Source organism: Acomys russatus, chromosome 7 (assembly GCF_903995435.1).
Source record: "Acomys russatus chromosome 7, mAcoRus1.1, whole genome shotgun sequence".
In the NCBI taxonomy this organism is placed as follows: domain Eukaryota; kingdom Metazoa; phylum Chordata; class Mammalia; order Rodentia; family Muridae; genus Acomys; species Acomys russatus.
This window is the reverse complement of record NC_067143.1, coordinates 49,317,584-49,344,197: the sequence shown is the minus strand read 5'-3', so window position 1 is coordinate 49,344,197 and position 26,614 is coordinate 49,317,584. Positions and strand designations below refer to the sequence as shown.

At 40.8% G+C, this 26,614-nt stretch overlaps 1 protein-coding gene across 1 annotated transcript in view; it reads right to left on the bottom strand.

The window, feature by feature from the left end:
• Positions 1-24,192, bottom strand: part of Alg8 (ALG8 alpha-1,3-glucosyltransferase) — a 66,535-nt gene extending 42,343 nt beyond the window's left edge. Inside the window, 5 exon segments of the mRNA XM_051148966.1 lie at positions 6,820-6,887; positions 7,329-7,438; positions 16,852-17,045; positions 20,018-20,096; positions 24,076-24,192. Of these exon segments, the coding sequence (XP_051004923.1) occupies positions 6,820-6,887; positions 7,329-7,438; positions 16,852-17,045; positions 20,018-20,096; positions 24,076-24,170 (546 nt within the window). The 5' untranslated portion in view covers positions 24,171-24,192.
• Between the last annotated feature and the right edge of the window lie 2,422 nt (positions 24,193-26,614).

Below are 26,614 nucleotides of genomic sequence, written 5' to 3'. Positions count from 1 at the left end.
TTCACACTTATATAAACTCTCATTTTAGAGTTTATCCATTCCCTAGGCATCTTGTACCTGGGTTTTTACATTTGTTGCAGGTGTTTTTGTCTCACCTCTTCTCTCCATAGGGGTGGACACTTCTACCTTTTAAACTAAATGTCCTTCTCTAGGCTCTGTGGCACCTGATGGATAGGCCAGGCTGCTAGCTGTCTCCTGAGAAAATGTACCCTGTTTTAGAGACAAGCTGGTTGCCCTGAGCAAAAGAAAAGGCATTAAGGTTACCCTTTTAAGTATATGAATTTTAGCCTTTGAGTTTTGGGGACCTAACTAGGCTGACGTGTACTTTGTCATCTATAAGTCTTCAGTGTCTTTTTGTATCTGGTGTGACTGCCACCTGTCCCCCATGAAAGTAGCTCACATTTAGAGGGATATGTCAGCTGCCAGAGCAGTGACACCTCAGCTCAGCATACAAAGGCTTTTCGACATGGGAGGCAAGCAGTTTGCATGTCTGTCTCCCTGCCCAACCTTGGTCCTTACATAGACCAACAGAATATATCTCCTAGGCCAATTACCCTTTGGCATCAGCTCTCCCAATGGAAGCTCCACTTTAAAGGAGATTGGCTGGCCTTTTTAGAGCAATGACATTTTCCTTACATAAACCTAAGATTGATGTGTAGCCATCCTTTAGATTAGTAAGAACATATAATCTATTGTTAAGACAAAGGAACATACTTAATAAATTTAAGGACAAGTTTGTCAGTTTAAATGCTAGGTTGTCTCTGCGAGTAACTTAATTTATCAGTAGGGGGTCATCCCCTGACTTATTGTGGAGACCAGGCTGGTCTAGAACTCACAGATATCTGTCTGTCTTTGTCTCCATGGTGTTAGAATTAAGGATGTGTGCCACTACTACCCTGCACAAACATTTCATCTCAATTCCAGTCAAAATCTACAAAATATCAAGTAATATTCAAAAGTTAACAAAAAATTCTAAGTCTTGGGTCAGTTGGGCGAATTTAGGCTTCAGTAAATGAGGCTCTGTCCACCATTCTTTTGAATTTAGTTATTGCTAAGTTGCACAGGTGTACTCTTTCCAGAGAGAGAGAGAGAGCTGAAAAACACCTTGCAGCTAATAAGTTCTGAATTTCAGCCGTTATCAACACTATGAAAGGAGTTTGGTTCCTTCTTCCCTTCTCATTATTGGTAACTTAGCCCGGCATCTCTCAGCTTTCTGCCTCTCTCCCTGAAGAACAAAAGCCAAGAAAAGGCCAAAAAGGATCCAGGAGCCTTCTGGAGAGTTGGAGAGTGAGCTGGAGAGGAACCATAGCAGTCTATTTCCCCAACCAAACTATAAAAAATTATCCTTTATCAAGGGTTTGGATACACTAAATAAGTTGGGCACCAATTTGTTACAGTAAAATGTGTCCCTTCAGCCAAAGATGGCTAATAAATGAAACAGTCTGAAAAGTACTTTAAAAGTGCCAGCACTATCCTGAGCAGAATCTAAACTGATACACATCTACTCGTAAACTAACATAAATGAACTACTCTAAACTCATAACATACATATATTCCAAGCACTAGCCAATCTGGTGTTCCTCTGGCCATTTCTCTCCCCTGTCCTCATCAACTCTCAACCATCTTCCTCTCTAACTGTCAATCTTGGCTCTGTCCTCTCTCCAGGAAGTCCTGCCTTTCACTTCCTGTCTTTCTGCCCAGCTGATTGGCTAAACAGAACTTTATTGACAGTTGTTACATCCATTCAAGACATTTCTCCACAACCCAATGCTGGTTTCTTAGTCTTGATAATCTAAGACTGGTTTCTTAGCTTGGTTAAGCCAATGCTTGTTTCTTCTTTCTTTCTCTTTTCTTTTCTCTTTTTTTTTTTTGAGACAGTTCTCTGTGTAGTCTTGGCTGGCCTTTGTAGACTAGGCTGGCCTTGAAATCACAGCGATCCACCTGTCTCTGCCTCCTGAGTGCTGGGATTAAAGGCATGCGCCACCATGCCCAGCACAACCAATGCTGGTTTCTTGGCCTTGATAACCCAAAGCTGGTTTCTTGGCCTTGATAACTCAATGATGGTTTCTTAGTCTTGATAACCCAAGACTGATTTCTTAACTTTGATAACCCAATGCTGGTTTCTTGCTGCTTGATAACCCAATGCTGGCTTCTTGGCCTTGATAACTCAATGCTGGTTTTTTGGCCTTGATAACCCAATGCTGGTCTCTTAGCCTTGATAACCCAATGCTGGTTTTAGTTCTTGATAACCCAATGCTGGTTTCTTACTCTGCATAACCCAATGCTGGTTTCTTAGGCTTGATAACCCAATGCTGGTTTTAGTTCTTGATAACACAATGCTGGTTTCTTGGCCTTGATAAACCAGTGCTTGTTTCTTAGTTTTGATAACCCAATGCTGGTTTCTTTTCTTTTTTTGCTATCTTTTTTCCCCCATATACATTTTTTATCGTACATGCATAATACAAACTACATACAGCAGGGAGAACCATGTAATAATCATGAGTTATATAAATGTTACATTCATAGTGAATGTCAAACTTGAAGTAAACATCTTTCTTATCTTGTTGGGTCTAAATTTCTGAATGAAATTCAGTATCATCTCATCTTCTGACTTAAGTCCTTTATCTTGATCTAAAAAGATCTTAACCTCTAACCAGCTAAACTTGATTGTGAAACTATCTGGTCTTCAAACCTCCTCAGAGACTTGAGAAGGAATAAAACTTAAATGCCTGAGTGAACCAGTAGTGCAGGTTAGCAGCTTCCAAAATGAAAAAAATGACTGAAACAGCTTACTGCCTGAACTCCAACTGACAGTTGGAGCCTCATCTTCAGACTTCTATCCCAATATCTCTACCAGACTTCTCGTGAGGCAGGAACTATTGAGGTCTTGTTTACCCTGGCTTGGCAGAGTTCTGCCGCTGACTCTGCCTGCATCTAAGATGCCCATTTTAGGCAGAATCTGTTTGTGGCAGAAATAGGGCATTTTGCCCAGCGGATGGTTTGCCACATTCAAAGCCAACACCATAAGGAGGCTCTCTGATGATCATGATCTTCTTTGAGATTGGCTGGATGTTGTCAGGAGTTAACTTGTCTTGTTGTCGAAGAAACTTTAGAATAATAAAAACATTTTAAAATGCCATATTCTGTGGGTCTCTGAGGCATTTGAAGACCTTACTTAACTCGTTTACCTCATACATCTATAGATTCATATTTATCTGTTAGACTTAGGATATATATTCTTATGCTAAATCTGACTAGTTTTGACATGCCCATGCTTTGCATCAATATACAAAATTTTATACCAATGACTTAGAAATAACCTTCATTATGAGTAACAATTAGGCCTTGAGTTAAGGTGGAGGTTCAATCATCTACTCTTTGTCTGTCCTCCCTCTATATTTCTATGTCCCCTTTCTTTTCAGCTCCTATCTTTGTTCTGTCCTCCCTCTATATTTCTATGTCCCCCTTTCTTTTCAGCTCCTATCTCTTTTACCTATGCATGAAAAATAAATGAAAAGAGAGACATCCTTGAGTTCAGCCTAGTTTTCTCTCTGTAGAAAACCAATAATAACTTATACCCCCTCCCTCCCAATGAAAATAAAGCATTTGTAGACCAAGAGAGCAAACAGAAATCTCCCAGACCCCCCTTAGAGGGAATGGGTCATCGTTCGCTTAAGGTTTCTTCAGACTGAATTGGGGGCGAATAATACCTTAGAAGGGGCCCAGAAAAAATTGGGAAAATGATTAAACATGCCAGGGATTGCATTTGTGGTCCAGTTGCTAAATGCTGAGAGATTCCAGGCTTAATCGGAGTTTGGAATGCTGGACCAAATGGGATCAGAAGCTTTCTGCAACGCTGCTGGGAAGCTGTCCAATTCTAATGGGTAACAGTGACAAAGACATCCAGGGCTGGAGCAAGGAGGATGCAGGATGTCATCGTCCAGCACGCTGAGAGGAATGAATCCTGTCAGGTTGGATTCAGCGTCAGTGTCCAGTTCTTTTGTTCTGAAAACATAATTTCTCACAAGCCTTATACAGTTCTAACATTATAATTTTATGAGATGTGTGGGATGTACACAGCAATTAAGGCTGATTCTCTGCTCCTTGTATGGACAGAAGTAAGACATCTGCAAATCTTCCTTCATGCAATACTGAGAATGGTCTCTAGTAATAAGTCACAGAGAATCTGTGGCCAACATGAAGCCTCTCTATGCATTTACATTTGTATCTCCAGTCTCAGAGCTATTCCCATGTAGTGGGATTAGCGATATAAGTTACCTGCTTGTTCTGCAGTTTGAATTCTTTACATCCTAATTGCAGCCCCCTCCCTTAACATCTCCCAATCTCATCCCCTCCCTTGTGCCCTTTCCCTCCCTCTCCTAGCATCTGATCTCAGATTTTTTAGTGTCAACCTGTAGCACATATAACCTCTTCCTCTGTGGCCTGGCAGGGCCACCCTATACTCTCGGCACTCTGTCCAGTGTCCAGCTTCGAGTCTCCATAACTGTCCTTACACCTTGCTGGGTGGAGGTCTCTCAGAGGACGTCTATGTTGGGCTAAAATCCAGATATGAGTATATATATATACCATGCATGTCTTTTTGGGTCTGGGTTATCTCAATTAGGATGATCATTTCTAGTTTCCATCCCTTTGCCTTCAAAATTCAATATTTCCTTGTTTTTTAATAGCTGAGTAGTATTCCACTGTGTAGATATATCAGTTTTTTTCCCCCCCATCTTCAGTTGAGGGACATCTTGGTTGTTTCCAAGTTCAGGCTATTACAAATAAGGCTGCTATGAACATAGTTGGGCAAATGTCCTTGTTGTATGGTAGAGCATCTTTCAGATATATGCCCAGGAGTGGTATAGCTGGGTCTTGGGATAGAACTATTCCTGATTTTCTGAGAAAGTGCCATATTAATTTGCAGAGGGTTGTACAAGTTTGTACTCCCACCAGCAGTGGAGGAATGTTCCCCTTTCTCCACATCCTCACCAGCATGTGTTGTCATTCGAGTTATTGATCTTTGCTATTCAGATAGGTGTAAGATGGTATCTCAAGGTCGTTTTGATTTGCATTTCCCTGATGACTAGGGATGCTGAGCATTTTTTTAAAAAGTGCTTCTCTGCCATTCAATATTCCTCTATTGAGAATTCTCTGTTTAGTTCTGTACTCCATTTTTAATTGGATTATTTGGTTTGGTAGTGTTTAATTACTTGAGTTCTTTATATATTTTAGATATTAGCCTTTGTCAGATGTAGGTTTGGTAAATATCTTTTCCCAATCTGTGGTCTGTCAATTTGTTCTGTTGACAGCGACTTTTGCCTTACAGAAGCTTTTCAGTTTCATGAGGTCCCATTATTAACTGTTGATCTTAGAGCCTGAGCTGTTGGTGTTCTGTTCCAGGGATCTGATGCCCTCTGACACCTGTGGGCACCTGCACAGACCTGTGCACATAAGCTCATAGGAAACTCATAGGCATACCACATACACATACACATAAATAATAGTTACTTCATCAAGCCTGATGCCAAGATACAAGGTATGCCATCAGTACCCACAAACTATATTCTAAGGAGACAGAAGCAATATAGTTAACCTGGCCAAAGAGGAGCTAGGCTCAAAGGATGAATGAATAGAACCTATAATGCTGTGTTTTGTTTATGGGTTGTGCTGGGCCAAGATTCTACTATTGAGCTACATACTCAGCCTATCCAAAAAACAGAAAAACCAAAAACCCTCCAGTGATTAGAACACTTGCCTAATGTGTGGGAGACCTTGAGTTCTAGCTCCAGTATGGTTTCACGGAGCTGTTGCCCAGACTGGCCCTGAATTCCCAGGTCCAAAGGCTCAAACCTACCTTAGTCTTCTAGGCAGCATGGACTATAGGGTGTACCACCATGCCAGGCTAAGAGGACTAAATATGGTACTTAATCCATAAAAGTATAACAAAACCTCAGACAAACTCTAACAGAAGAAGTCTGAATTCCACCTACCTCTTAGCAACTGGAGAACCACCAAATATGGCCTTGTTAAGTCCTGTCTAAGCCATACAGTTTATTAGTGTTAAGATAGAAACATGGGTCTTTTTATTTTAACCTCTGTATTTCCATCACACTATTCTAAGTAACCTACAAACATCTCAAAGAAAAACACCACTTTCAGGCAGGCATAGTGGCACACGCCTTTAATTTCAGGGAGACAGAGGCAGGCAGATTGCTCTGAGTTCTGAGGCAGCCTCTTCTATAAAGCTTGTCTAGGACAGCCAAAGCTACACAGAGAAACCCTGTCTAGAAAAAACAAAAGCCAGGTGTGGTGGCACACGCCTTTAATCCCAGCACTTGGGAGGCAGAGGCAGGTGGATTGCTGTGAGTTCGAGGCCAGCCTGGTCTACAAAGTGAGTCCAGGATGGCCAAGGCTACACAGAGAAACCCTGTCTCGAAAAACCAAAAAAAAAAAAAAAAAAAAAAAAAAGAAAAACAAAAGAAGAAAAAAAGAAAAGAAAAAGAAAAAGACCACTATCATTTATACAGCAAGTGCTGCTGGAGATTCCACAGAAACAGTGCAGCCAGACACAGAACTCTAATCCATACCTGCCACACTGTAATGAGTTTTTAGGATATAATTTTAATTTTCTCATATGTAAAATTAAAAAAAAAACAAACATCCAAAACCAGGTAGAATTTGTGGAAGTAACAAGAAAAGTGCCTATGTGGTGAAATTCTGAAGAGTAGGTCAAATAATTATCTGTCACCCGCTACGATACTATCATTAGAAGCTAAGAACTAAAAGGGGGATCTCACTAGGTTCCTCTGTGTTTACCTGAAATAACCGTGCAATGGAGAGCAGCATTAATCCAGATAAAAAGCCATTGTACTGGAAATGAATATCTGGGTGGGTGTCAAGGAAGACGACACTAGATTCACCGTGAGGTGTGCTATGAATGAGCACAGAACTTGTGGGTGTTTTCTTTAATGTGCAAATAAAAAATGACAGTTTAACTAGTTCTCAAAATTCAATCAGACACAAAGTTTTTTCTTTTCCCCCAAGACAGAGTTTCTCTGTGTAGCCTTGGCTGTCCTGGACTCACTTTGTAGACCAGGCTGGCCTCCCACCACCTGCCTCTGCCTTCTGAGTATTGGGATTAAAGACCAGGGACAAAGTATTTTAATTACCAGAATCCGGTAAACTTGGAGAGAGCACAGTTTGGGGCGTTAAGTGCCCCAGACCACGCCCCCTTTCAAAAGCAGTTCACATTTCATAATCATCCCTACACCCAGAATTAACCTGTTAGTGCACGACAGAGTCAGGATAAAGAGCACCAAGGATACGGTCTACAATTAACAAGCCGAAGTTCCACAGCAGCAGCACGGCCAGAATGAACTTGGGTTTCTCCGTGAGCTCTCTGCTGCTTCTCTTCCCATTGATGCACTTGCAGCACCTACATGCACACAGCAGCAGAGACAGGTAACATCACGCTTCAGGACTCACAACACTTCTGCACAGAGCCGTTTCTCACAAACTGTCCATGACCTCAGGGCCCAATCCCACATCTCTTCCTCACATATGCAGGTCAGAAACAAGTGCTCATTTAATAAAACTAAAGCCAATAAATAGTGATAGAAGACCTGTAAGTAAGGATTTTAAAAACAAGAGGGCACACACTAGTTCAGTCCTTACGAGTGAACAGTGTGGGCTAAGGGTGAGGCTCAGTTGGTAGAGGGCTGGCCTAGCACACAGGGCCTGCACCAACTGAGCACAGCAGTGCATGCCTAAAGTCCATCTCTGGTGAGTAGAGGTAGGAGGATTGGAAGTTCAAAGTCATCATCGGCAACATAGCAAATTTGAAGCTAACCTCAGCAACATTAAGACCTTGTCTTAATAAACAAAAAAGGATAGCTGGGTATGGTTGGCCCACACCTGTAATCCCAGCACTCAGGGAGGCAGAAGCAGAAAGATGGCTGTGAGTTTGAGGCCAGCCTGGTCTACAAAGTGAGTCCAGGACAGCCAAGACTACATAGAGAAATTTTGTCTCAAAAAACTAAACCAAGCCGGGCGTGGTGGCGCATGCCTTTAATCCCAGCACTCGGGAGGCAGAGGCAGGCGGATCACTGTGAGTTCAAGGCCAGCCTGGTCTACAAAGTGAGTCCAGGATGGCCAAGGCTACACAGAGAAACCCTGTCTCGAAAAACCAAAAAAAAAAAAAAAAAAAAAAAAAAAAAAAAAAAAAAAAAAACCAACAAAATCTAAACAAAAAAGGAAATAAGGAAGAAAAGGGAAGGAGCAAAAAATGCAAGGCACCTAGTGGCAGAATGGTACATTCTGTGTGAGCGAGGTTCAATCCCCAATGTGTATGCAAGACCCATACACATGCACTCAGTTAAACCCGCAGGCTCCAGACCAGTCTTGGGCTACACAGCGAGACCCTGTCTCAATTCCTCACTACCCAGATGACAATGACGATGATGATGACGATGACAAAAATAAATTTTTATGTAAAGGGCCGGGGACATGGCTCTGTCAGTCAAGTACTTACGTTCACTCCCCAGAACCAGTATTTCCAAATTAAAACCCAAAACCAACAGCAACAATAAAACCAAACCAAACCAACAAACCAAAAATCCCCCAAGGCCCCCAAATGTTGAGTGCAGTACTTGTAGTTCTAGTGTCAGGGAGCAGAGTCAGGCGGATCTCTGGGGATTGCCATCCATTTTGTTTTTTTGAGATAGGGTCTCTCTCTGGTCTGGAACTTGCCAAGTAGGCTGTTCTAGGCTGGTCACAAGCACCAAGGATCTACTTGTTCCACCTTTTCAATAACGGGATCACAAATGTGTGCCAGGTGGCTGCCTTTTCCACATGGTACTTTGTTCTTTTGTGTATCTGTATACCATGTGCACACCTAGTTCCTGCAGGTCAGAAGAAGGCATCCAACCCCTAGACAGTTGTGAGCTGCCAAGAGGGTGCCGGAATCAAACCTGTGTCCTCTGCACGAAGAACAAATGTTCTAAACTGCTGAGCCATCTTTCCAGCATGCCACAAGATGAGTTTATTGGAAGACACTCCCTAAGAGCAGACTTGGATGACGCACAACGGATATATGTGTGTCATGACCCCTCCAGTGGTGTCGGTGTGACAAATACTACACAGGCTTGAGGCTACCACTCCTGACAAGGGAGAGCCTCCTGGACTGGGGCTAATGTTTCTGCCAGGAGAAACTGAATTGTAGTTTTTTTCTCTCATTGTGCTGAAACCTATTCTTCTCTTAACTCTACTCCACTCCCAAGTCAGGACTTTTCAGGCATGAACATTGCTGTGAGACGACCCTAACTTGAGACTGCAGCCAGGGACTATCCAGGCCCAGAGCAGTTCTACTTCACTCCCACTTATTAAAAGAAACATGACTAGGAATTCATCATTAGTTAATAAGTTATATTATGGCTTACAAAAAAACAAGGTATATCAAGAAGAAAAAAAAAAACCTGTCTTGACACACAGGTGCTGCACATAAGTTTTGGTAGGAAAAAAAAAAAAACCCATTAACCTTGGACAAAGGGAGCACATACATATTGATATCAAGCCAGTAACTTAGAAGTGATGACATCTTTGCTGTGTGTTCTGTACCCTGTATTGTAATTCAAACTACGACAACACAATAACTTCACATTCTGTACCTGCACTATGTGTGCTTGAGTGCTCACTGACTTCCTTAAAGCTGCCCTGTGAAAAAATGTAACCACGAACCTCCCTGCTTTTTAAATGTATGTGTAGAAATTTAGACTGCTTGGCTAAAAAACAAACAAACAAACAAAAAAACACTTAGATACAAACTCGATCCTGAGTTTTGTCTCTGTTTGCCAACCACCTTATCTCTGCCCACCAATGCTTCAAGAACTCCCGATCCCAAAGACCTATCCCGACTGAGCCAGTCCATAACAGGTGGTGCACAATGCATGGGACTCGAAGTAAGCTAAGCTTTCTCTCCTCTTTTTAAATACTTTTTTCAGACAAAGACAAGGACCTCGCCAAAGAGTACTACAGACTCCGCAACAAAGGACAGGCTGAGCCAAAAGAGTGAGTAGGCAAAACCATGAGATATTCTCAGTCCAAAACAGAAGAATGTTCTTGACAATATTAAGCCATATGTTAAAAGGTAGAGACATAAAAACCTCAAAAGAGAGTTTAAGACAAAATTTCACAACTTTTTATTAAATATAAGTCCTTGGTTCCTGGAAGAAAAAAAAAAGCTTATCTTTAGAGAACTAAAAAAGTAAAAAAAGAAGTGAAAAGATTCTATAAAACTCATGGTCCAAGTCAGATATCAGCACAGACATTTTCCTTATGGGTAAATATTAGGGACCTGTTATCAGACAAACCTAAAATAGAGTTCTTCACGGAGAAAGCTCCCTCTGAGGAAGAAGCTGCTCCATGAGAGCCAGACTGAAAAAGGCGCTAGATGAGATGCTTCCTCCCTCTGAGAGACCACACATGTCATTAAAACAACTTACAGGAAAAAATGCCAATGCTCTCTGCCAGAAACTAATTAAAAAAACAGAGAGGTAACAATAAAAAAATTTCATGTTTTCTTGTAGTCAACAAGGTCACATTAGTTGTGACTGTGCCAAACAAACAAACAAAAACCAGACCGTTAAAAGAAACTGTACAATTACACAAGAACCAACAAGTGGCTCAGAATCTGTTGCTTCCCGATGTTCACCTGCCTAATCCGATTTTAAAGCTAGACAGAGACAAAGAGATTTGGTCTACTGAAGTGGTAGCCTAGACTCAAAAGGTAACTAAACAGAGACCTCTAAAAACCCTAAAGGTAAAAAAAATATTAGACACTGGCGCGGACAAATCGTGTGTTACTGGTAAAGACTGGCCAGCTTCTTGGCCCATTTATCACACCACATCAACTTTGGTAGGATTAGGTTCAGCCTCAAATACGGCCCAAAGTTCAGAAATTCTAAAATGGTCTATTAAAGATAAAACTGAGACTTTTCAACTATATGCCATTCCTTCTCTTCCTTCTTCATTATGGGGAACAGATATATTGAAAAAATAAAAATAAAATTAACCACAAATGATATTTAAAACAACCAACATTTTTCATAGGGGCCACTGATAAATTATATACAGATAAAATTTCATAGATAAATAAAAAGCCTGTTTAGATTAATCAGTGGTCCCTAATACAAAAAAAGATACAAACATTAAAACAACTTGTTTAAAAACAATTAAGTACAAAACATATAAAAATATCAAATAGTCCACAAAATACTCCTATATTTGTTATTTAAAAAATCAGAGGGATAAAGATTTTTACAAGATTTAATAGCTGTAAATAAGACTACACATGATATGGGGGTCCTTCAACTTGGCCTCCCTTCTCCTATAACTATCTTAAAGGCTGTTATATTAATTATTGTTATAGATCTAAAAGATTGTTTTTTCACTATTAAATTACATCCTAAAAGTTTCTCATAAATGTACATTTAACATACCTTCAGTTAACTTTCAAAGACTTTATCAAAGGTATCAATGAAAAGTTTTGCCACAAAAAATAAAAAATAGTCCCACTCTTTGTCAAAAATTTATAGATCAAACACTAAAATCTGTTAAAAGATAAAGATAAAAATTTTATTTTTTTTTAAAGATTTATTGATTTTTTATACAGTGGTGTGCATGTACACCTCAGGCCAGAAGAGGGCATCAGATCACATTATAGATGGTTGCGAGCCACCATGTGGTTGCTGGGAATTGAACTCAGGACCTCTGGAAGAGCAATCGGTGCTCTTAACCTCCGAGCCATCTCTCCAGCCCAAGATAAAAATACTTTTATTTTACATTATATAAATAATATTCTTATGACAAAAAAAAAAAAAAACCCAACAAAAAAACTGACTGAATTAATTCTTAAAGATATGATTAAGTCTTTAAATCAATATAGATTGGTAACAACCCCTAATAAAATACAACATAATAGACCAATTAATTACTTTAAAAAACTATCTATGACAACTTTATTATGTCACAAAAGTTACAACTTAAGATTGATAAATTAAAAACACTTAGTGATTTTCAAAAATTATTTAAAAATATAAATTAGATTAGACCTTATTTAAAAATTACTACAAGACAATTACATCATTTGTTAAAAACTCTAAAGAGACCCAGATCCAAGATCTCCCAGACAGTTAACACAAAAAGCCTTACAACTAAAACTAATAAAACAAAATATACAAAATGCCAAAGTGCAACAAATTAATTATACTAAGCCTTAGTCTCTTATTATATTAAAAACTAGTTATACTACCCTAAACTAGTCTACTACCCTAAAAAAAGAACCCTACACCAAAAGATATATTTCTAACAATGCTTGCTATTTTTGCTCAATAAATAACATGTATTTCAAAAAAATTATATTAAATTTACATTCCTCATCCCCCTCTACTTCATCCTGTGGGTTAAAAAAAAAAATCACATATTCAAGTCATAACTCATGATACTCAAATCTTAAAAAAAAAAATCTATAAATCAAAGCTGACATCTTCTGTAACTACCTATTAAAAAATGTCAAGCACTGCCCCCATCTGTGTAGCTCTGTCAGCCCTCACACCAGCAAGATGCCTCCTTATCAACTATCACACTTTCCTAGCTGATGCTCCAACTCCTTCATCACGGCCTGTGACTCTGTCACTCACTTATAAAAAGATTTTTTAAAAAATGTAAAAAATTGGGCTTATAACTTTAAACTATTACAATTATAATAAAAGTTACTCTATACCTCCTTTCCCACTGCCATTAAAAAGCTATGTACCCCCCAAAAAAAAAAAAAGCTATGTACAAAAATATAACAAAGACAAAACTTGATATTCCCTAGCAAAACAAGACTCTAGTCCTCCACGGTTACAATGTAAATATAATCACACTTTGCTCATGTTCCTATAAATCAGATGTAAAAAATTTTTTATTATTCTATTGTATCTCCTGACTTTAACTATTACAATCATCTCACTTGTAATCTCATATTTAATAACTATATTCCTCCACCTAAGCCTATAAAAAAGTAGAACTCTAAAGACTAAATAAAACCTGTTATGTTAATTATTCTACAGAAAAAAAAATTCACTTATTTTCTGGGTTATTTAAACTATTTACAACAATTAACATACTTTTACTAAAATAACCTAAACAGACACATGCCTCACCTGTTACTATTAAAACTTGTGTTAGATATCCATATGCTATTTTAATAAAACAATCTCAAAATTTATAAATTATTAATATAAAGTCTTTTCATATACATTATTCTAAATATACTCTTACTAATTATATAAAACCTTCTTTAAACATGTCTTATTCTGTCATGATACTTTTTTAAAAACCCAAAATATGTTGTCCTACCAATGGACCTTAAAAAAGATCCATGGTTCAATAATACAACTCTACAAACTTTAAAAAGGGTCTATAAACTCATTAGGCCTAAAAATTTTGTCACTGTCCTTATTCTAAAAATTAATGCTTTGATAGCCATTATTACAGCTTTTACAATATCAACTGTTTCATTAATTTCAAAAGTACCAAACTACTCATTTTGTTAATAACTTAAACAAGAATATTTCTCAGGCTCTCACTAAACAACAAATTATAAATAAAAAGTTAAAAACAAAAATTAATACTCTAAAAAATATGGTTTGGGCACTCAAAAAAAAAAAAAATCAAAGTTCAGTTATCTACCCAATACCATACAAACTTTGAATATATATATGTTACACTTCTTCCTTATAATAAAACTATAAATTAAAAACTTACTAAAAATAATTTATTAAAAATAAAAAATAATAATGATCTTACTCAAAATATACAAACTCTTCAAATACAGATTACTACTATTAGTCATGCTCACGTAGATTCTCTTAAAATAAAAAATATAACAAAATCATTACAAACAAAACTTACCAACTTAAATCCTGACAATTAACTACATTGGTTAATTTCTATTAAAGTTCTGACAAAAACGGGCTGGAGAGATGGCTCAGCAGTCAAGAACACTGACTGCTCTTCCAAAGGACCCAGTTCAATTCCCAGCATCCATATGGCAGCTCACAACTGTCTGTAACTCCAAGATCTGACACCCTCACACAGACATACATGCAGGCAAAACACCAATGCATATAAAGTAAAAATAAATGATTAAAAAAAAGTTATGATAAAAGTTATATTTCTAATATTACTATACTTTCCTTCTTTCTTAAATTGATCTTTAGGTCCATTTCTACAGCCAAATAAAAAATTTACAAACTACAATTAAAAAATTAAAAAAGGAAAACTATCATGACCCCTCCCGTGGTGTCTATATGACAAATACTACACAGGCCTAAGACTACGTGCCCCGCCTCCTCGCCCCGACCAAAAAAAAAAAAAAAAAAAAAAAGCCTCCTAGACTGAGACTAATGTTTCTGCCCCCCCCCAAAAAATTTTAAATTACAGTTCTTTTCTCTCTTCTCATTATACTAAAAGCTATTATTTTCTTGACTCTACTTCACTCCCAAATCAAGACTTTTCAAACATGAACGTTGCTGTGAGACAAGCCTAACTTGAGACTACAGCCAAAGACTGTCCAGGCCCAGAGTAATTCCACTTCACTTCCACTTATTAAAAAAATTAATCACTGACTAAAAATTAATCATTATTTAATAAATTATATTATAACTTACAAAATAAGATATATCAAAAAAAAAAAAAAAACCTCCAGATAGTGACAGTCAAATATTAAAAAAAAAAAAAACTGTCTTAACACAGATACTATACATAAGTTTTGTTAAAAAAAAATTAACCCTAAACAAAAAAAACCACATACATATTAATATCAAGCCAATAACTTAAAAGTAATAATGCCTTTACTGTGTGTTCAATACCCTATATTGTTACATTCAAAGTTATAATTCAAAATATAACAACACAATAACTTTACATTCTATACCTACACTCTATATACTTACTAACTTCCTTAAAACTACTCTGTAAAAAAAATGTAACCACAAACCCCCACTTTAAAATATATATATATATATATATAAATTTGAACTACTTGACTAAAAAAATACACTCAGATACAAACTCAATCCTAAATTTTGTCTGTTTGTCAACCACCTTATTTCTACCCACCAACACTTCAAAAACTCCCAATCCCAAAAACCGATCCCCAACTAAGCTGGCCCATGACATATGTGCATAAATGTGTATGTACTGATGGACCAAAGCAACTTCATTTTGCTTAAAATTTTCATTTCTGTATTTAGGTGACCTACTCCTGAACTCTGGATTTAGAAAAACCCACAAAGATACACGTGGCACAGAGATATAGAATTGCCAATTAGCTGGAAAATAAGAAAGTACTATAAGATCAGACGCTCCCCCGGGTTTCTTAAGAGTTATTCCTTAGAAGTTAATCATTCGTGGGGTGATACCGGTCTGGTACCAGACGAATATCAATTAGTTTAAGAAATAATTAATAGGATGCTTGCCAAGCTAGAAACCCCCTTACTTGCTCTCTCGCTTACTACATCTATAGAGACTTTTTTCCTACTTGTCCTCGGGACTCGCACCTGCTCCGCTGTGTCGGTGATAGGGTGGGTCCAGCTTAAGCTGAACAGTCAATAAACGAGACCCTTGTGTGTTTGCATCCGAACCGGCTCCTAGTGTTGACTGGGTTTCATTTAAGCCCGGCACAGCAGTACCACATGGAGCTTCATCCCACAAAGCAGGGCAGGTCACAAAAGCCTCTGGTCATGGCCAAAAGGAAAGGAAGGTTTGTGGAGTTATTCTGAGTGAGAGAACTCGTCCTGGAATTCTATTTGGATTAGTTCTTTCACAACACTCACAATGCTCACAGTCCACCACCTCAAAAATATTAATTTATTCCCATTTCTCTACAAAACCTCGCAAGACTGCTGCAGAGGCATTTTAATTCAGAATACGGCTGCTCTGGCAAGAGATCACATCAAAGACCTTCTCTTGTCTGTGAGATCAGACTGGAATACAAACTCACCTTTAATCCAGGAGACAGAGGCAAGGAGATCTGAGTTCAAGGCCAGCCTGGTTTAATGCAAGTTTCAGGTAAAGAAAAAGCTTAGGTCCAGGAGTGGTGAGACACGCCTTAATATAAAACAATGTTAGTGTGTAGAAGGAAGCACACCCATGTTTGAAAGTGATGTCTAATTGAGTGGCAGAAAAAGTGACAAGATTTGACAGAACAGGATACGCCCAACTCTCAGAAGAAAAGAAGAGAGGAAAGGTTAAGTAGTTAATGGGAGGGGGGGTAGAGAACGAATATGAGCATTTTACCGGGACAGTAATAGAGAGACAGGGACAGAGCGAGCTCAGGTGAAGACTGAACAAACAAGAGAATGAGAAAGAGCCAGAAGATTAGAAACGATTGCTGGGGTTAGTTTGAGGCCATGCAGAGCAATTCTGGGGCTGAGAGAGAAGCCAAGTTGAATAAGTTAAATGGGAGAGGAGTTTGAACCACAACAGCTGAGGTGAACCAGCCAGCCCAGAGTTCAGAAAGAACAAGAAAGGGTGAGCTTATGCAGCAGTAAGTCTCAGAGGATGAAAACATTCTAGACCTAGGTTAGCAGAGACAGGCAGTAAGCCTCCAAGATAACAATTACCTCAGGAAAACAAAAGTTCCTTTTACAGACTGTTTCTTGTAAATACTCTCAGGCATTTTAAAGCTCAACTTGGGTTTTTGTGCTATTACACCAGCAAGGCTGTGTTCCCTGTAAATCACCAGTATTCCACTCTCAATACCTTCCACACAAATGTCCACACAGCATGACATTTACCACTTACTCATGAACAGCATACACAAAGAGTGCATCTGTCAAGATGACAGAAAACCTCTGGAAAAGCAACGTCCTTGAGCTGCAGTAGTTCAGGTTATGAATATTAAGCATCTCTTGATCAAAGTATTTGGCAATATGTGATAAGGCGTACTCAAACCATGCGAAAAAAGGGGGGTAATCCAAGGTCCACTCTGAAGTTGCCTGTGATGGAAAAAAAAAAAAAATCAAAATTAACACACACCCTAAGTAACTAAACAAGGCATATTTAGATTTGCTCACTAGTCTGTAAAAAAGCATAATGAAAGGATGTTGCACTTACATCGCCCTAAAAATCAACAGCAGTTGCTATGTCAGGAGAATCAGAACACAGGACACGATGCACACACACCTGTAATCCCAGCCCTTGGTATGAAGGGCCACACACTAGTTATAACTTTCCTTCTCTGCACTTGTTACTTTAAAAAAAAAATTAAAGTTTTAAATTATTTTTCAATGTGAGTGAGTCTGTTTCCTGCATAAATATAGATGCACTACCATGTATCTGGTGCCCCTGCAGGTCTGGAGAAGGTGTCAGAATCAACAGGCCTGGAGTTACAGACTGTCGTGAACTGGGACTTGAACCTTGTTCCTTTGTAAGAACAAGTGCTCTTACCCAGAGCCTATTCTCTGGCCCCTTGGCACCCTTCACTCCAAGTTTCGGTCTCTACAAGTCCAGTATAGGCTCACTGGACACACTGGACACACTGGTTCTCCTTGAGGACTATAGTTCAAGGTCTCTCATGATTAAAAGATAATAAACCCAAGGCAAACTCTCTTCTTGTTTTCATTTTAAGTTCTTTTCTGAAGTCCTGGGGGCTGGACTCAGGCAAGCATTATAACACAGCCTCATTCCCAGGCTAGCCCTCTGCATATAAGAATTAATGACAGACAGCTGCTAGGTCTGGAGAAATCATGACCTGTTTGCAGGTATAACACAGAAGGTTTAGATGGCCCCAGGTAAACCCAGAGGCTCTCAGTCTCTAATGAACGCAGCCCCTAACTTCGACACTTACAGAACATCTCCTCTCTAATTCCAAGTCTCCAAAGTAGGAAGTAAGCAAAATGACCCACTGAACTGAGGAAAAGAAAAGCTACAAGTTCTATTTTTATTTGTTAAAATTACTATTTTAACAGTACATTAACAGAATAGTGGCTTTGTAACTAACATAGACATATTCAACAGAACATACTCAGAAATGACTTCTTGCTGGGATATGTACAATAAAAATGTTTAGAAAAGTCGACATAATTCTACTGTCAATTTAGACTTAATTCACATTTTTTTTTTTTTTTTGTTTTTGGTTTTTCGAGACAGGGTTTCTCTGTGTAGCCTTGGCCATCTTGGACTCACTTTTGTAGACCAGGCTGGCCTCGAACTCACAGCGATCCGCCTGCCTCTGCCTCCCGAGTGCTGGGATTAAAGGCATGCGCCACCACGCCCGGCTTTAATTCACATTTTAAATCCTAGCTATAATTTAAAATGTCAGAGCTTAATGTCCTCTGAGAGAGCTTTTTTTTTTTTTTTTTTTTAAATTGGAAGTTAAAGACTTTCTGACTTTAGTTTACTGACACATATACATTCTTTAAAAGTAGTAAGCAGGAACCAGCCGAAGACATGGGCTGCTGAGAGATGGCCATTTTCCCACAACAAAGTGCCCTTGAGTTCCCTTTGCCACCCCAATTCCACACTACTCAGGGCCTCTCTGTACACCATTCCCAGTCCACACAGACCCCCAAACTGGGCACAGATGACCTCTGCACCCCAAGTTTCCATCTGCCACCATCATTTTACCTAGATAGCTTTTATTAGCTAGTATTTCCTCCCAGTCACTCCACTAAGTGTACAGGACATGAGACTCAAAGCCTGGTGGCCAAACACCAAAATAACAACCCACGCGCCCATATGAAGATTCAAACGATGTTTTCACTCAATAGATATCAACAGTCTCTTCAGTACCTTTCCCAACTAGTTGGCCACTTGGAGGTCAGTGAGGACCGATGAAGTCACAAGTAAGGAGGGCTCTACAGACAATCTACTTTCACCTGTCTACCTTCCTGGGACGGCCTGAAGACACGGCCTGGCTAACTCCGCCCTGCCCAGGCCTATGTCCTACAGCATTTCTTTGCCACAGTACTGCACTTTGGGTTGCTAATTTTTGTTCCCTGTTAGAAAGAACAAGGACGCAGCAGCATGTCTTCTGTGTAAAGCGAGCAGACACAGGAGACTCCCTTGCACAGGAGAGTGGTCCTCAGGTGACTGGGAGTGGTCACAGCTGGAGGCAGATGGCTGGAGGCGGAGAATTAAAAGGGAAAAGGAAGGGGGGGGTGGCGTGGGTGGCGGCGGCGCACACCTTTAATCACACCACTCGGGAGGCAGAGGCTGTGAGTTGGAGGCCAGCCTAGTCTACAAAGTAAGTCTAGGACAGCCAGGATGACACAGAGAAACTCTGTTTGGGGGGCGGGGAGGAAAGGAAATGGACCACAGAGCCCGAGAATACCAGCTTTTTAAGCGGTGTGAAATAAAGTTGCAAAGGAAACTAAGAAGGAAGTCGGAGAAAAAGGAGGAAATGACAGGGGGCTGCTTTTTCATACATATAATGCTAATAATTAATGCGTACTGAGCACTTTGCATTGCACCAAGTTCTTCCACTTGTTTCATCTTAACTAGCATCGTTTCACAATTGGAGACACCTTGCAAATACCACGCAGCATGGTCATTAAGCAGGCGAGCTGTCAAGCCCCGTAAAGCTCTGGACGAGCAGCCTACATACATACCACTTTCCCTGGTTTGCATCCACACCCGCGGACTGTGATGGCTGAAGCTAAAACAATCACCTAAAGCTGCCCAGCATGTCTATGAAATACTTACAGCACTATTAGGTAAAAGTAAAGCCAGCCCCTTAGAACAGCTGTTTTTAGGTTTCCTCACTACACTGACTAGGGAATAAGCTGACTTGAGGATCCAGCTCGGTTAATAGTTGCTTATCTAGCATGCACAAAGCCTTGGGATCCCCAGTACTGTATACACATTGGCCCATCCTCGGCTACAGAATGAATTCAAGGCCAACCATGAAGCCATCTTAAAAGAAAAGGCTGGCTTACATACAATTTGAAAAGGTAAAAGTGAAACTCACCTCATAATACCACTGAGATATCGGCAAACTGTGAGTGATAGCAAGCCAGTTTCGGTGCACTTCAAAATCCGTGGAATGGCTACACAGGGCAATTAAAGTAAGAAAATGAGAGTTTTGAAAGAGCTGTATCTCATTATATCCTATAAAATGACAGGCATGCATACATATACAAAGTCCTAAAACACCTCACTTGTTAGCAGTCAGAAGGTCAGGCCTCCCCCTGAAGTTGTTGGAGGATCTGGGGGTTTGTGATGGGGTCACAGATATCCAAGGGCTGACAAAAAGCTTCAAACAGGTTCTCAGACCACTGCACAAGAGTGGCTTTCTCTCTCTCACAAACAATCCTAACAAACCCATAATCTAGAAAATGCCTTACCAAGGAGCTTTAAAGTCTTACAACTACATTTCCATCACTTTGTGTAGGTACACGTGTGGAAGGCAGAGGACAACGTACTGGAGCTGGTTCTCTCCTTCCACTATGTGAGTCACACCTGCCAGCAGGGGCCCTTCGCCCACTGAGCATCTCATGAGCACGTGCTGTTTTCATTATGTTGCCCTGGCTGGACCTGAACTTGCTTCATAAACCAGGTTGGTCTTGAATTTGCATCAGTTGTCTTGCCTCTGCTCTCAGAGTGCTGAGATTACAGATATGAGCCACCACATCCAGCACCGAACGCTTTTCTTTCACTGAGACCATGCTGTGACATGGGCTACATTCCTGACCTTGGAAACTCTCTTGAATTAACATCAATAATATAAAGGTGCCTTTGTGCAACAACCCCCACCAGCCTGGTTAGACAAAGTCTGGATACACAGTCCGGGCTGGCCTTATATTCTTTTCTATTTTTTTACATTTATTTATTTTGTGCAGAGAGGAGGAACAAGCTGCCACTTGCGTGTGCAAGTGCACTGGTGTCTGTGTGCTCTCGTGTGCGTGCAGATCAAGAAGACAACGTGAAGAGTTTGTTCTCTCCTCTCACAACATAGTGTCTGGGCATCAAACTCCTGTTGTCAGGCTTGCCTACAAGTGCTTTTACCCTGGCCTTCTGGAGTTGTCCACCTCCACATCCCAAGTGCTGGAATTATTAAGCATGCACCCAGCTTAACAGTTAAAGGGCCCCCTTCTTACTAAATCAGTCATCGTTCGACCGTGGAATGCTGTTCATATAACTATCAATACCCTTTATCATATTTACAGTTTATGTTACTGTTTTTGAGAAGGGGGTTTGTGCTATGTAGTCCAGGCTGGCCTCCAATTCATGATGCTCCTACCAGAACTCCGGAGGTACTATAGACTCCTGCTGGCATTACAGATGTGGACTGCCATGCCTGGGTTTAATTTATACTATTTTGGCACCATTTTAATGAGATTTGGAGAAGAGATTACCTTTCGTAACCAAAACCTTTAATCAAGTTGTGAGTTTCTCCATGTCTACTGTGAGCAATCAAAAAAAAATCTTAGTGCTCTGTGTTGGTATAGTGCTTAGAATAAAGCAAGGGGCTGGAGAGGTGGGGCGGTAGTTGAGAGCACAGGCTGCTCTTCTTCCAGAGGACCTGGGTTCAATTCCCGGCACCTACAAGGTGGTGGAGGCATAATGATCTTCAGTTTGAGGCCAGCCTGGGCTACATGGTAAGACCTTGTCTCAAAACTAGCAGCAACAACGATAAATTACAAGCTGAGCTTGGTGAGACACAGCTATAATCACAGCATTCAGGAAATGGAAGGAGGAAGATTGCTACATGCCGAGGCCAGCCTAGGGTAGTGTGAGACCTTGCCTCAAAAAAATAAGTAAATAGAAGGTTTTGATATAGATATAGTTATTTCTTCCTCATTCAATACTGATATAGGAATGAATAGCTATAAATATTCAGAACTGTGTTGTATAAATTTAAACCAAAGGGAGAGAAAGTTAGTTTTGTAGTATCAGCAGTTCATTTTTCTAATTAATGAATATGAAGAATGAAGGTAATTATAACTTGCTGAAAGAGTACTTGAAAAAAAGGGCAAAACTAAGTCGAGAAACATGGTGTCAAATAGCAAGCAACTGCAGTGACGCATTACTTAAGGTAAGGGCACTTTCAGAAACCTTAAGCAATTTGTCATCGCATACACATTACAGAGCACAGTTATACAAACCAATCCAGCTGTGGCATCACTACAGAATAAACTGGAGAGGTGGCTCAAACGCTCTTACGGAGGACCCAAGTTCAGTTCCCAGAACCCACACTAGGCTTCTCACACTCCTCTAACTCCAGCTCCAAGGGATCCAACACCTTCTGGCCTCCAAGGGTGCCCTCACATATGTGGGGAGTGTGCGTGCGTGAACGCACAAACACACACACACACACACAAATCTCTTTTACAAAGGAAAACATACAACCTTACAGGACAATCATTGTATACCTAGTCTACCAGCGACAGAAACATTATCATCAAATGACATAGTACTGTATTTGTTTTTGTTTTTTGTTGTTGTTTTCTGAGACAGTTTCTCTGTGTAGCCTTGGCTGTCCTAGACTCACTTTGTAGACGAGGCTGGCCTTGAAATCACAGCGATCTGCCTGCCCCTGCCTCCCGAGGGCTGGGATTAAAGGCCTGCGTCAGCACGCCCAGCCACTACTTTATTTGGGATGCAGTGTGATGGACAGACTAACAAGTGGCCACAGTGAACACAGAGAACCAACTACAAAGGTATTCTAGGACAAGATTAATCCAGGACCAAGGCAAGTATTCAAAGTATCGACCCTGAGGAGATATTTCTAGACTGAAATAACTAATGCAGGAAAATACTGTTTAAAAGGAGCTTGGGGTGGCAGTGTCTCTTCAGATAGGAAAGGTGATTTTGCTTTTAGCTATGTTTTCTGCCAACTGATCCCTTCTTTCCCCAAGTTCACTGCCTAACTTATACACTGCAGTACTTATATTTACACATACATTATAATGGGCATGCATTCTACACAAATGGCTTTCTCACACTCAACAAGAGATCAAGATCTTGAGTTAAGGCCAAGCGTGGTGGTGCATACCTTTAATCCCAGCACTCGGGAGGCAGAGGCAGGTGGATGGATCGCTGTGAGTTCGAGGCCAGCCTGGTCTACAAAGCGAGTCCAGGACAGCCAAGATAACATTGAGAAATCCTGTCTCAAAAAAAAAAAAAAAAAAAAATTCTTGAATTAAAGAATACTAATAAACCCTAAGCTAGGAAGTGTAAAGATCCAGTGGAGGCCGAGTGTGCCAGTGTGTGTATGCACAAAGCATGCACATCAGAAGAGTTCAGGGATGGCAGAAGTTATTAAATATGCATACTGAATACTCACTGTCTACACACAACTAAGTGGTGTTTCCTGGGCTTTCAGTTTTGACCATACAAGTCATTTCTTTTTACACAAAGCTACCTACGTTTTCCACAGCCCTGTGTGATCTGGCCACTGCTTATGTTATCTTGTGCCTCTTCCCTTCTTTTCCACCTCTTCAGCTACAATGACAACTTTCTGTACCTAGAATCCTGGGTTCTTTCCTACTACAGGGCTTTTGCACTTACTCTTTCCTACTCCTGAACCATTTTCCACATTGGCTATTTTTTTTTTCATACTGAGAATTTGAACTCAAACATCACCTCCTACAAGAAGAGTAAAAGCCCTGCCCATCAGTTACAGTCTCCTTTCTAAATCTTGCAAGAGTCTGAAAGTTTGCTGCTCCCAGCTCCAGGGAAGACGAGGCCCTGAAACGTTTTGTTGACCACTTCAGGATTTAGAACGCCTTGTCTTGTGAGCAGCAGGTCACACTGGCTGAAAGACTGGTGGAGGTGGGTGTCATTCATTTGCGTATGGAGGATGAGGGCCCGGGAAGCTTAAAAACTTGAAGGTGACTTGCCCAACATTAGACAGCGTGAGGTCTCATCCTAGCCAGACGTGGCCATAGTCTAGCTCTCAGGTTAAATACCAACCCCCGCGAAAGGAGGCTTAGCAGCGGCAGAGAGAACGCATCCACGTAAGTCTCGCCCACCCTGCCGATCTCGGGGCCTTCCCGCTCAGCCCCTGTCTCTGCAGGTCCTTACTAGGTAGGGATGAGAAGGCATTTGAGGAGTGTCACCCCGAGGGCCAAAGCCGAAAACCAATGGCCACTACCGCTTGCCAGCCTGAGCGCCGCCATTCCTGCAGTCCCGTCACTTCCGGGACGCTGCGCAAGCGGGGAAGGCCGTTAGAGGCGGCGCCTGTGCTCTCTGCGCATGCGCCGGCTGCTCCGGGCGCTGGCTGGAGAAAGCGCCGGCGTTTAAACCTCCAGCCTTGTCGCCGTCGTCTCTCAAGCCAGGAGGACTTAGTTGCGCCTGCGCAGACCTCTGTGGTGACATTTGTTTATTCATTCATTCATTCACTTTGTTGTTGTTAGTACTTACTTCCATTCAAATGGTGGCTGGTCGTTTGCTTTGGGTCTTGCTTTTTGTTTGGTCTGGGAAACTTACGTGAGAAAACCCCCTATAAAATGTTCAAAGTGGTAACGAAGACAGTTGTTTTTCCTTAGTGACACAGATGAAAAGTTCTTGAGAATGAGAACACCGAGGGCCCTTGGAAAGTTAAATCCAGTTAGAGAGAATGGTTTGAGCAGACTTACAGAGCTGAGGTCATTCTGATCCTAATATTGCTGAATTAGGCTGTCTGTGCAGCACCTGCCCCCTTGCGGAAGGAGGTTAAAGTCTAGTGCTTCTCGCGTTTTTGTTGTGGTAGTTCATTTTCACAGTTTAGCTCTGGCTGGGCCGGAACTCGCTATATAGACCAGGCTGGCCTCGAACACACAGACACTTCGTTCCTCTTCCCCTGGGGTGCTGGGACCAAAGGCTAAAAACAGGCGTAACTATGTCTGTTTACGTCTCTCATTTAATTGCAAATAATCTGGGTAGCTTGTTAAAATTGACTGTGTGATTCAGTTCAGTCTGCCTACTTTTGATGTCATTGCTTACCTGCCACGGGGGTGGGGGTGGGGGAGGGCGTGACCCTGCCAAGGGCCATATAAAAGGACAAACCGTCCAGTGGTGTGTGTGTGTGTACGCGTGCGTGCGTGCGTGCGTGCGTGCGCGCGCGTGTGCGTGTGCTCTCTCTCTCTCTCTCTCTCTCTCCCTCTTCCCTCTCCCCCTCTCCCCCCCCCCCTCTTACCCTTCCTTTCTCTTCTCATCTCATTCTTTCTCTCTGGGGTACCCGCCCCATGCTCATTTAATAAACTCCTCTTACAACATAATATCTGCTGCCTGGAACCTTTTTTAAAAAATACCTTATTATACCTTATCTTACTGCCCTAATTTTTAAATATAAAACCGAGTACCAGTGCTGCTGGTTCAAAAGGGCTGAGGCACATGCAGTGAAATTGTTCTTGTCTCTTTGGTACCTCACGGTCTTGGTCAAATTAAACCTTTATTATCTGTCTGTTTTCTTTCTTTCTCCCTTCCTCCTTCTTTCTAAGGATTAAAAATATTTAGCTCAAATTATTAAGATTAAGAGAATGAACACATGTTGTTTGAGATGATGCCAGGAAAGACAGTGCCCAGTGATGGATCAGAGAAATTACATGCCTTACTGAAAGATGTACAGCAAGGTGTTAATCTGAATTGCCAGCTTTATATACCACCTGTATCTATAGGATGCTCAATTTTATACCCCAAACTCAGTCATCTTCTCTCACTCCCAGATTCTTATTTGCAACTCTGTATCTGACATTCCTGCTGTGGGTTCCTTCCCAGCCTCCTTGCCCGTCTCCTCTCCTCTCTGTACCCGCCTCTTCTCTTTTCCTTTCTCCTTGCCTTCTTCATCTCTCTTTAATCTTTCTTGGTGTTGGAGATTGAAGTCTCAGGGTTTCACACTTGCTAGGTAAATGCTCCACTAATGAGCCACACCCCTGTACTTATATGTATTTTAAATGTTTGTTTATTTTATATATTTTTATTTAAATTAATTCATTCAGATTACATCTAAATTGTTATCCCCTCACTTGTATCTTCCCATTCCCCTCTCTCTTCCTCTTTCATCCTTTTCCCCTCCCCTAGGTCTGTGACAGAAGGGGACCTCCTCCCCCACCATATGGTCACAGCCTATCAGGTCTCATCCTGGCCTGCTTACCCTTCCTCTGAGTGCCACCAGGCCTCCCCACCAAGGGGAAGTGGTCAAATAGGGGGCACCAGAGTTCATGTAAGCATCAGTCCCCACTCTCCAGACAACTGTGGAGAATGTGTTGTCCATTGGCTAGAGCTGCATAGGGGCTCTAGGTTTACTGCATGCATTGTTCTTGATTGGTACAGTAGTTTGAGCAGACCCCCCCTGGGTCCAGATCCGGCAGCCTTGATGGTCTTCTTGTAGGTTTCTAGGACCCTCTGGATCCTTCTATTTCCCCATTCTCCCATACTTCTCTCACCTGAAGTCCCAATAGGAAGTCCCAGCAACTATCCCAATCTCCTACTAACTGAAGACTTTCAGGGGACATCCCTGTTGGGCTAGTGTCCAATTATAAGTCAGTATATACTATGTGTATCTTTCTGCGTCTGGGTTAACTCACTCAGGATAATCATTTTTAGTTCCATCCATTTGCCTGCAATTTTCAGGATTTCCTTG